This window comes from Sparus aurata, chromosome 17 (assembly GCF_900880675.1).
Source record: "Sparus aurata chromosome 17, fSpaAur1.1, whole genome shotgun sequence".
NCBI classification, from domain to species: Eukaryota; Metazoa; Chordata; class Actinopteri; order Spariformes; family Sparidae; genus Sparus; species Sparus aurata.
The window spans coordinates 25,730,077-25,742,229 of NC_044203.1; the positions used below are offsets into that span (position 1 = coordinate 25,730,077).

The window sequence follows — 12,153 nt, forward strand, 5'->3', positions numbered from 1 at the left end:
ACACTGTCGAGACAGAATGAATGAAAATAATGAATGAACTTCTTCCTGTTTTTCATTCAGCTCTTTGGGTTTATATGAAAGGGATCCTGTGGGGTTTTAGAAGTCTAGCAGTCCCAAAGCATTTGAATATTCTCTGTGAAAGCAGATGTACTCAATATCTTCACGCAATGTATTTTTATCTCAAGACACTGAATGTAAAAGTAATTTGACTGAATTTCAAAACCTCTGATACTATTTATACAAACTTTTATCAGTGTCAAATCTCTCCCTAAATCAATTTCATAGACCGTCTTGTAGATAAGCAGCTCTCTTCTCCTCAAGAAAAACCTCAAGATTTTATCACACCTTTTTTTTTTTTTTTGGCTTTGCTAAAGCTTGCAAACATGAGACGTGCAACAGTACAGGGCTTGAAGTGTCTTTATCTGTTTCCCCTCTCCCCTATCGCCAGGGGAAAGGTTTGAGATCGTTTTCCTGTTATTTTCGCACCTTTTCGTTCCTGTCTTGTGTCTGCAGTCTTTATGCATTTGATGCGGTGAGAGATGGAAAATGGAAGTTGCACGCATCTGGCCACGGAGGGCAAATACAGTCAAACTTTCAGCCCACGACGACAGAAAAAACACTGCTGCCAATGTATTCGGTGATCATTTATTCAAATCATCTTTGGCGTAAACTGAAAACAGCATGCATGGTGCATGCGTGAGCTGTCAAAATGCTGTGAGTTGGACTTTCAGGGTTAAAACACACCTACTAAAACTCTCAGGTGACACTTAAGTTTTTCCGATGTTTTGAGAATGACGATTCATTACTTGAAAGCATAAAGAGGTATGAAATGTCGACAGCCTCAGTGTGGCTGTGTGGCCCCAGTAGCCACTGAGGGGTTCTGTTTTTTCTTTGATGACTCCAAAACCCACAGTCACAGGCCTTTCTTGTGTCATTTGCACACACGCGTCTGACCAGAAAGGGCTCTGATATTTTCGTCCCCCCAGCTGCTAAATTGTATGTTTGTCACTAACCACGCGAGTTATTTAAAAATGTTATGTCTTTCGTCGATAAAATCTTTCCAGTCAAGAGTCTGGTTATGGTGAGACAAAGTCAAAGTGTTTTTGTTATGTTGCGAGTGTTTCCTTACATTTAGGTTCTGTTTTAAACTATGAAACTATGGCAACATGTGATTTTGGGGAAGTGGGAGAACGAAAATACCCCCAAAAACCGGTTTTGATTCCTATTATTCTGTACGATAGTCACGTTACTAAGTTTGAATGGCAACTGATGATATTAGACAGTTCAGTGCACTTTCCTCTACTTCCTGTACTGATCGCGGTGAGATAGATGACACAGATATACGATAACGACAAAACTACTTTCGGAAGATTCATTATTTTCTGTTAATGAACGTCAGTGAAGGGACAAACTATCAGAGCAGCTCGAGATTTTCCCCTCCACTGCTGTGTGAACACCTGCAGAAATGGTTTCCTGTGCCTTTCAGTTTGAACCTCTTCTTCCTTTTGCACCTTCTCGCTCTGAATCGTGGTGGTCTGTGTCACCACATTGGAGGTTAGTGTGCCACTAACACTTGAACCCTAACACACTGGAAGCCCGACTCAGATTCGGTAGTAGTACGCTGAATGTTCGGGGCCTGACATAGAAAATCTGGTTGTCACAAGCTCTCTGGCAAAAGGAAGGAAAGAAGGCAGATTGTAACTCCCTGATTAAAATCCTTTTGACAGTGTGTACTCTGGTTTCAGATGAGGTTATGTAACATCTCTTTCAGTGAGTGCGTTGCAGCTTGATGTAAATAAATACCACCCCCTGTCAGTAGCTGCCTGAAGAACCCGGGCTGTATAGTAAATTACTTTCAGCTTTTGTTTTTCAATATAAAAAAACAACGATGACAAGAACAACAGTCCAGTTCAGAAGCGCCGCCCTTCTCCAGTGTTCCCTCCCCTCCACGTGTAAAACAAAAACAAGGGAAGTAAACAACAATTCAATTATCAAAAATGTGACGTCATAGAGATTAAACACAACATAGATAATACAGATGAAGACTTTGAAAACATTAAATCCCCCGTGAAGCAGGCTACTTATGATTCATGTGCTTTCACTTTCCCCTATATCCTTTTAACCCTATAAAATACTTTATCAATCACAGAGGGAACTTTTTTTTTTTTTTTTTTTAACTTTCTTGTTGTTATTAATTTCACACATATGCCTTAAATGCACACACATGCACACAGTCGGCATCTAAGCCGTTCAGTGTCTTTCTCAAGGGCACCTGTGCAGTGGCCAGAAGGTGAACTGGCACCTGGACATGAGCTGATCAAATAATTGAATAAATGAATAAATGAATGAATAAATGAAGATACCTTACCGACTCAAGCCAATACTTTTCAGAACCATTCTTTCATATCCTAAATTGCATTCCCTCTTAATCTTGGATAAGAAAAAAATCTTTCTTATTCCAGTTTCAGAGAATATTGTGAAAATATTGCTGCCTGTACTCCAACAGAACCCCCACTATCTCCCAAAATATTAAGGTTCTGGACAAAATGTGAGCCTAACGTGTAATATAACTAATATAAGTAGATCTAATATAACTCTATGAATCTTCATTTAAGACGTTGTTGCATTAGCACAGTGCCAGAAGTATTTTTGTAATTTTTTTCCTTGGTTAATGCACAATTTCATGACATCCCTTTGGTATTTATGTTCATTAGAAATAAAGCAATGTTTCCACAAAGCACAGAAATGTTGCAAGTTCACCTTTCTTTACATGGAATTTTCAATTCTACGTTGTGACATAACTCTAACTCAAAGTCTGGTTATGTATTCAGGTACAAAAACAAAGTGTATTTGGGTGAGGAACAGAACATGTTTCGGCTTTGAACATGTGTTCGTAATGTCTCTTTAATGTTTTTGCTTCTTTTTAAACTAGGAAGTGTCCTGTACCACATCCCGTCTCGCTTCTAAGGCTGGCTCTTAGGTTTTGTTTCCTGTTTTATTGTAAAATGCTCATCTCTTGTCTCGTTTCAGAACAACTCACTCCTCCGCCTTCTGTGTCCATCCATCTGTGCAATTAGCTCGATTCGCGTCACCTGTTTCTCGTGGTTTCATCCTCTAGTGTCTTTGCTCTCCTCTCTCAGTGCCTCAGTGTCTCACTTTCCAGCCCCTAGTTTTCATTGTGCCGTGTGTTTTCCTGTTGATTGTTTCATTGGGCTTTTTTATGCCTTTCTCCAGATTGGATTTGTTTGCCTTCACTGACTGCTCACCTGTGTACCAAACTCTCTCTTGGCAAGTAAAGACTGTGTTATTCAAATGAAGATCTGATCTCTGGGTTCTGCATTTATGTCCTTTTAGTTGTGGTTCATCAGTCCTAATATTCCAATTTCTTTAAAAAAAAAAAAATCCAGTGGTTTCATGCTGTCTCACCATAGCTATCATTCCACCTCAATCCCCTCCAGACATTAAAGTCAGCTCATATAAGTGTGATCAGAACATGATATGACCGGTATTATAGAAATGTTGATTAGAAACATCTGAAGCATACAGGTTTACTGTATCTGTTGTGTGCAGACATGTACAGCGGCAACATTTATTCTTGTAACTGGGCTGGACTTTATATCTCTGCTTATACCCCCTATAATCTAGTTTTTTAACGATGCTTCTTTGATTCCGAGGCTGCAGAGATTTGAGGATGGACAGGACACAGTAGAGGAGTTTTTGTGTGGCCGGTGTTGTGGTATTTAAGCACATCGTTCTCGAGTTACAGTGTTTGTGGCTGAACAATAAAATATATATTTTAAGTACATTTCATGTGTGGTCTCTCTGTCTTTGACCAGCCATGAGCTGGGTTCTGACAGTTAGGCCTACCTTTGATTTTCATAGTGCGATACTGATCTATGGCCTATGGACACACCAAAAGATATTAAAGGGATAGCCACCCCGGGTACTGAAAAGAGTCAGATCATCATCTCACAGTCCCTGCATCATCACTGCCAATGTCACTTTGGTTAATTTGTGAAATGGTTTCCCCGAAATCTCACACCAACCTTGCCAAGATCACAAAACCTTCCCTAGAAAGGGCCAGACTCCCACGAAATGATTAAATGTGTGCACTTGTTTGTCTTCACTTATATGTCAAAAGAGCCCTCAGCACCCTTGTGGATTTCCTGTGTGACATTTACTGCTGTTACAGTCAGCTATCATGTTGTCACCCTTCATATTTTACAATGAAGCATGCATAGTTCATCAGAAATATGGACACAAATATAGATTTTTTTTTTTGCTTTGTCGGAAAAAGATGACTGAAATATAGCTTTTTTTAAAATACATTTTGTGCTGACGGTACACAAATTTCCCGGCTTTGTGACAGGAATAAATGTAATATTTTGTAAGATACTTATTATAATGGTGCTGCTATTGCTACATATTGGAGCTGCACCAGTGGGAAGTCTGATCCTTCTGTCAGAATGAAATTAAAAGTGTTCAGGTGCTTTGAGCACCATGCAGGGTATCTGTATGGTTAGAGAGGGGCTCAGCAACCCATGTAGCACTAAAATAACATCACACCTTCCTGTTGTGGTTTAAATGTGACAAACTGTTTTTGAACACCTGCTAGAAATTCATCTTTTAATATATGAACTCACAGAACACAAGGAACGTACGGAACAAAAAGTCTCCCTTTTCTCGTTACAGTATTTCAGCAAGTCTGAGTTAGTCTATAATAAAAATAAACACACACATGGCAACAACAGCCTCCTTCACGTCCAGCAGTGATGGCTCCAGGTAGCCAGCACACATATAGACCAAGGTAATGGACATGCACTGATTCTGAGCTTGTGGTTTTCAAAGAACAAAGGGACAGACACTGAAACAAATTGCTCACATACATTACACATGATGTCATGGTAACACATTGACCATGTGGTTTGTATATAGCTGTGTTACTCTGGCAGAGACTAAGATGACCCCATAGTCACCATGTCTCTTAATAGCACTCTAGCTCCACCTGTTGGATATACTTACAGCATGAACTGATCTTTTACCTATCTTATTATTATTTTTTTTTTAATAGTGTGTACAGGTAGAGAATTGAAATATGAAAACATGACACTGTAGCTTTCATTTTTGTTTGTCAATTAACACATGGAGGTTTCAAGAAGTTGTGATGTGCCAGTGATTTGACACACATAATATCTAAAGTCTAGGCAGCCACTGCAAAGAGGAGAGACACTGATAACAAATATTTTGAACCTGTGCTTATAAACACTATACTAATACATACTTACAATGTAACAATACCACCGGACAAGGCTTTACTTCCTATGGAAACTTAGGGAGGCTTCATTCTGAAGCAAAATTCAGGTCAACAAAGAAAAACTAATAAAGAAAACAAATGCCCTCTGACCGCAATGAAGAAAAACTTTCCCACACTGGCTGCAGCACAGAGCAAAATAACTACCACGAGTCAACCTGACCTACTTAATCTTCAAGAAGCCCCTGAGAATCCAGTCGGTGCCCTCATCCAGTCTGCTCTGCTGACAGAGGAAGACAGAGAGTTGTCTTTACTCTCTCGTGATGCAGCACAGTGACACAGCAACTGTTGAGTTATCTCAGACCAACAAGAGTGCAAGCTGGCACGGCATGTCCTGTGTAGGCAAAAAAACAAAACTGTCAAGTTCGGACTCGTGTTTATGTTCGTGTGACCGTATGTTTGAGTGCTGTCATGGTATGTGAGAAACTGTTGGTGTGTAGACTGAACCGTGTCTCTATAGGAGGGGCCAAGCACCTGTCGAGGCCTTTGTTTTTGTTTATACATCATTGTGACCAGGGCTGGTTGGTAAAAGAAAACATGATAATCAGTCAGTTTATTTTCATTAGTACTCTACAACTGTACAAATTCAAGGTATTTGTACTCAGTTGAAGCGTTTAGATTCTATAAAACGTCATAGTTCTACTCCAGTACTTCTCAGAGAGAAATATTATACTTTCTACCTCCTGTACTTTAAGATAAACATGTGATTTTGAATTCACTGTAGATTCAACTCAAAAATAACTTGAACATAAACATCGACAACAGCAACAAAATGCAACATAAACATTAAAACAGCAGAAATATTAAAGGTGTACTATGTAGTTTTTGGGGGATGATTTTTTTTAAACAAAGGAGAAAGAGAATTATTTACAGTTTTTTTTTATGCCTAAACAAAACAAACTAAATTAACAAACTCTCTTTGTTTTGACTGAAAAAAAAATGATCTTGAAGAACAACACAGTTTCATACTGCTTTACTTTGTTTATATGTGGCAGACCCTGCCACATTTCTAGCTCCATACAGTGTTCTGGAGACCTTATTTTCCTCTGATAACATATTGTTTTTTCAGTTATGAAATAGATGAATGTTTCTGAGTATTTTCACAGTGTAGTATTAAAGGGGCACTATGTAGTTTTTGAGAAGAACTTCAAACCCTCAATTGTATTATTTACAATATTAATGAGGCAATAATACAAACCCGGGAAGGTTTATTTTTGTCCCATAAGTGAATAAACAAGCTGGATAATAAGGTCCCCAGAACACTGTTTGAAGCTAGAGAGGTGGCAGGGTCTGCCACATGTAAACAAAGTAAAACAGTATGAACTTGTTTTGTGCTTTAAGGTCAGTTTGTTTTTTCAGTTTATTCACTCAAGAAAAAAATATATGATTTTAGGTTATAAAGAAAATCCGTCAATGAAGTTGTTCCTCTTCCCTAAAACTACAGAGTGCCCCTTTAACACTTTGACTCACCTCCACATGATGAAGTCATCACATTTCTGTTACAGCCTCCAGTTCCACTAGAGGGTGGTGTTGTATTAAACCCAGATCAGTTTTTCCTGTCTGTCCCTGTAACACGGAAAAGGACTCAGCCCTTTAGTGAGGCTCCGAAACTAACTTGCCGCGCTGTGTTGTCGCAGTTTGTGGGGTTTTCTCCTCTCTCAGCCCGTCACTGATGTTGTTTCTTCGTCTTCTGTAAGCGTAAGTACACTGGTGAAGGCTCGACATATCACACAGAGCCAGGGTAGTGCGTCTTCGTCTCAGCTCGTGGGTTTTGCCAGAAACGAAAGTAAACTGAAGAGGGCCAGTGGAGCCATGGCCGACAGTCCGGATGAGGACATGTCGGAGGAGCGCGAGCCCCTCCAGAAGGACCTCACCTGCCCCGTGTGTCAGGGCATCTTCAGGGACCCCGTGCTGCTGCCCTGCACCCACAGCTTCTGTCGGGAGTGTCAGGTGAGCAGTATGAAGTACAACAAGAGGTGTCCCCTGTGCAGGAAGGACTTTGAGGAAGGGCAGGTTGTCGCCAACCGCGCGCTCAGCGACGCCTGTGAGACCTACCTGAAGACCAAACACACGAGGCCGAAACTGGAGAGTGGCGGCGAGGACTGCTGCAACCTGCACCTGAAGCCTCTGGAGCTGTACTGTGAGAAGGACGAGGAGCCCGTGTGTGTGGACTGTGTCAGTCTGCACAGCACACACAGGCTGCTGTCCCTGAGAGATGGAGCACCCGTGTGTAAGGTAAGATGATTTCACCTGTTGTCCACCTGGGGTTTGTGCCAACACACTTATCTCCTTAAAAAATCAACAACTTCATTAAAAGAAATAATGGGGTTTTTGTAGGTGCATACATACAAACTGTACTTTTTATTTGTAAGGAACTAAGATCTACAATAAAAAGTGCTTAATGAAGACAGCAAAATGTTAGTGTCATAAGTTCACCAAGTAATAAATAAATAAATAAACTTAAAACAGATCAAATTAACGTACCAGAGCTGAATACTGTTTCAATTCAAATATTATATACGCTCCATTGCGTCTGATATGTACTTCTCCTTTAGATTTGAATCATAATAATATGTTTATTTATGTAGCACTTATCTAAACAAGGTTACAAGTGCTTCACAGAATACACACATTATGGTTTATGATGCTGTGAGATTCTATCCTGCAATGATATTTTCATGGTATCACAGTATTATAGAATTATTATTACCAGTTATGATCAGTATCAAGTACAGTTACATTACTGGAAAAAATTACTCAATTACAAGTAAAGCTGGTATTAAAATAAAACATGAGGAAAAGTACAAAATTCTTCTTCTCAAACTCTACTCAGAGTATTAGATACTTAGTTACTAGCCACATAAGATTACATAACACCGGCGTAATACATATATATACATTTTATATATATTAAATACACAGATCCTATGGGTTTATTATAGGATTTGTACAACTCTGTAGTTGATATCTGTTATTTCAAGGCCAGTTACAGCAGGTACTTTTGGACTTTGACCCATAGCAGCAAAAGCACAGGAGCTCTAATAACATGTAAAGACTTGGACAGAGAATCACATTGACAACCTACTTCTAACATGAAAGAGTTGCATCCTTGTCTTGTCCTTTTTGTTACTATAATGTGTCGTGTACAACGTGGAGAATAAAACAAAAAAAGCTCATTGTTTTTCAGAAAATTCAGAGCTTTACAGGTCAGTGACTGGGAATGTTAAAGTCCGGCCCCTACAAATCTGGCCCTCTTCTTAAAAAAAATATTTGAAGAAGCCTGCTGTGAGGTATTGCTCAGTCTAATCACTGTCCTTATCAGTACCCAGTGTGGATACAGGTTTATAGAATACAGATAATAATATAATACAGGCATAATACTGTTCTGAAACATCTTGTGACGGCACTGTTTGCTTTCCATGGGCTCATTTCCAGTTTTTTTTTCTTCTACCTGCAGAGGGAGCTAAGCTTCAAAGTCCAGATTTTTGAGAAGAAAGTGGAGTCCTACAAGAAAACGACACATAAACTGAACAACGCAGTGGAATACATCAAGGTAAAGTTACCGTCACATCTCACACTGTTCGGTGAGAGAAAAAGAAACTCTCCAAAAGAAACTACAGACTGCACAGATTTTATTTCATACATATCTTTCTCTTGCTTAACGCAGTATCAGGCCGGACAGGCGGAGAATCAGATCAAGTCAGAGTTTGAGAGGCTGCACGCGGCGCTCGTGACCGAAGAAGCTCTGCGTCTTAAAGCCCTGGCGACTGAGGAGGAGGAGAAGATCGCCGCCATACAGGAGCTGATCGCCAACACAAACGAGGACATCGTCACTCTGAAGGAGCTCATCGACACTCTGAAGAAAGAGATGGGCAACGAGGATCTGCCCCTCCTGAAGGTAAGAGAGGGCAGCCCGTCCCCCTCTTATCAACACTGTCCGAAGCTGCACTGAACTAATCTCAATTCACTCTCTTTTGTGTTTTTGTGTTTCAGAATTTCCAGAATTTAAAAAGAAAGTAAGTAAAACCGGCAGCGCAAGAAGCAATCACAGATATTGTGTACTCAGTGCTGAATATGCACTGCAGCATAGGCCAGAAAGTACATTTCACCATATATTTACCATGATTATGTATTTTTCAAACACACTTTGTGCTGCACAGTTTCACATTTTTGTCATTTAGCTCTCATGGAGATCTGTGTTTATGCTGTTTAGTTGATTTACAGATGTTTCTCGTTAGAGGTGTCACTATTTTAATTCTAAATTCAAAATCCATCAAGACGAGCATTAGGGTTCCATTATCGAATTCAAAAACAGGTTCGGTGATTCTCCCAGTATTTTTTTGATCTCTTTGGCCTTGCCTACCATCTGGCGCATGTCCACCTAAAAACGACATTTTTGTGCGTGCGTGGCTCTCCCCGCACTTAAACACACGGCTTACTGTGGTAGCCATTACAGCACATTATCTCACACTTGATATCTTTTTAAAGAAGAATTTGAAAACGTGAGTCTGACTGTTGATCTTCACAAATCAAGACTCAGCAGTCTATCTCTGGCTTAGCCATCAGTTATGAAAAAAAAAAGTTAGAATTGAAAACTGAATGGTGACACCTCTATCTCTCCTTAACTTCACATGCTGCCGTCTTTGCTCTAGAGCCCAGTGGACTCGTGAAGACCCCTGCCTTCCCGATGACTCTCTTTTGAGTATGGGAAAGCACGTCGGTGCTTTGAGCTACAAGATCTGGAAGAACATGCAGGCCCACGTCAAATATAGTGAGTCAAGTACACCCTATTAGTGGATGGGAATGTTGATTTGGTTTCGGGGAACTGATTCAAAGCATTCTTAAGCCTATAAACATTGTGTGTGACTTTATATTCAACAAATGGTATAACATCGTTGCGTCTTGTCTCTTCCTGCGTGCAGATCCTGTGGTGTTGAACCCGAACTCAGCCTCTCCTTGGCTGAGCCTGAACGCTGACCTGACCAGTGTGAAGGAAAGCGCCGAGCGGCTGACTGCCCCTGACAACCCGGAGCGCTTTGATCCCTGCGTGTTCGTCCTGGGTGTCGAAGGTTACACCGCTGGGAAACACAGATGGGATGTCATCGTCGGTGACAACCCCAGGTGGATTGTGGGAGTGTGCAGAGAGTCAGTGACCCGTAAAAAGAAGTTCACGCTCTCTACGAGCCGCGGTGTTTGGTCAATAGGACTGAGCAAAGGGGCGTACACCGCCTCCACACCTGAACGTACAGAGCTGCAGGTACAGCAGCGTCCCGAGAAGATCCGCGTCAAGCTGAATATGGATCGGGGAGAGGTGTCGTTTTGGGATGGGGGAACAGCAAAGCACCTGGTTACTTTAACACACAAGTTTGATGAGAAGATGTATCCTATTTTTGGCCCCGGGCTCCATAATACGCCAATGATCCTGGCTCCAGGAAAAATTGCTGTACACACCTCATGATGGGCGAGTGTACTGCAGAGGGATCGCTGTTGATTGAAAATGAATGTAAATTAATTTTTTCAAATCACACACTTTTTTACAAGCAAGAACACTGTACCAGTCAAACTGGGATGAAAATGAATCAAAGTAAATCCAAGAAAGGATTAAAGTCCAAACACAACAAAAAATAAATAGACAAAAAACTTAACCAGAATATAGATAAACATGTCAAATGCGAACGCTTCTCAAAAATTACGTTTCAATAAAATGAAATATTGAAATGATGAGGCTGACCTAAAGCATATACAGGATGGTAGTTATGAAATTTGCGGATTGATGCTTGAAAGCTTTATAACATGCAGGCAGTCAGCAACTCTTTCGCTGTCAGCAGATGATAATGAACACCACTTTTCTTTTTAGACGTGCCTTAGCTGAAGGAAGCAGGACTGACCAGTCCAAAATAAAAGGCCGCCTGGCTGATGCTGGCAGACAAAACTGATTGAAGAGATAAATGAAGTTGTCTCTATTTATTTAGCATTGTGCTGGAGGGGAAATTAAAAAATTAGTGTGAATATAATAATGTAAGTTGCTTTTGGGCTACTAGGGCTAATGTTAGTAGATACTTGTTATCTTCCAATCTATCTGGAATCAGAAGAAATAATTAATGCTTGGATTATGTGTTTTAATTCTCTCCCTACTTTTATATGATTTTTGCTGATTCTCAAATACTGTGGTCTGAAGAGTTCACTGTGCTGGTTTGTCAAATCTGAGATTATTTTTTGAGATTGCTGTTCATCACTCACTACAAACAGTGTGTCCAGGAAGTGGACACTGAACACAGCAAGGCAATATTTTTAAGTAGGATATACTAAGGGTGGAACAGAGTCACTGTACAGCACCATATTTTCCTAACTGAAGAATTCAATGTGTGGTGTCAGTTTCACAGAATTTGAACTGAACTGAGAAAATGATTTAAAAAAAAAATAAAAAATCATCTTGGCTTAGTACGTCTTTATCACACACACTGACTGTAACGTGACCGTGTCCACATGCGTGCCATCGTTCCAGCGTAAAAACAAAGTGCCAGAGAGCAACAGTTCTGGAGTTAAAATGTTTAAAGAAAGGATACAACTATGGCCCAGAGGTTTTACGCCACAAGGAGTCATGATGCAGTGATTCTAGTGAGTTAAACTGGGAAATCTGTTCAGAGCATCTGCATGTTGTAATGAAAAATAACGTATACGGCACCAGTGTATCGATGTATTTGTCCCACCCCTGGTTTGTAATACTACTAATGTGAACAGTACAGCTCAATAAAGTGTGTGAAAATCGAAATTGTTTTGTTTCATTAATAAGAAACACATATTATTTTCAGCTAGTTATGAATAAATGAATGCTGCATCTT

The 12,153-nt window shown here is 40.2% G+C and overlaps 1 protein-coding gene and 1 long non-coding RNA gene across 2 annotated transcripts; one reads left to right on the forward strand and one right to left on the reverse strand.

Moving 5' to 3' along the window:
* Positions 1-4,612: 4,612 nt before the first annotated feature.
* On the reverse strand, positions 4,613-7,050 carry LOC115566890 (uncharacterized). The gene is made up of 2 exons (XR_003981091.1): positions 6,782-7,050; positions 4,613-5,645 (listed from the first exon to the last, which is right to left on the reverse strand). It is a non-coding gene; the product is annotated as an uncharacterized LOC115566890 (long non-coding RNA).
* On the forward strand, positions 6,897-12,083 carry trim35-28 (tripartite motif containing 35-28). Its single transcript, XM_030392940.1, has 6 exons — positions 6,897-7,546; positions 8,769-8,864; positions 8,979-9,209; positions 9,305-9,327; positions 9,964-10,082; positions 10,234-12,083. Exons 1-6 carry the CDS (start codon positions 7,124-7,126, stop codon positions 10,767-10,769), a joined length of 1,428 nt encoding a protein of 475 aa, XP_030248800.1. The 5' UTR covers positions 6,897-7,123; the 3' UTR covers positions 10,770-12,083.
* The last annotated feature ends 70 nt before the right edge of the window (positions 12,084-12,153 follow it).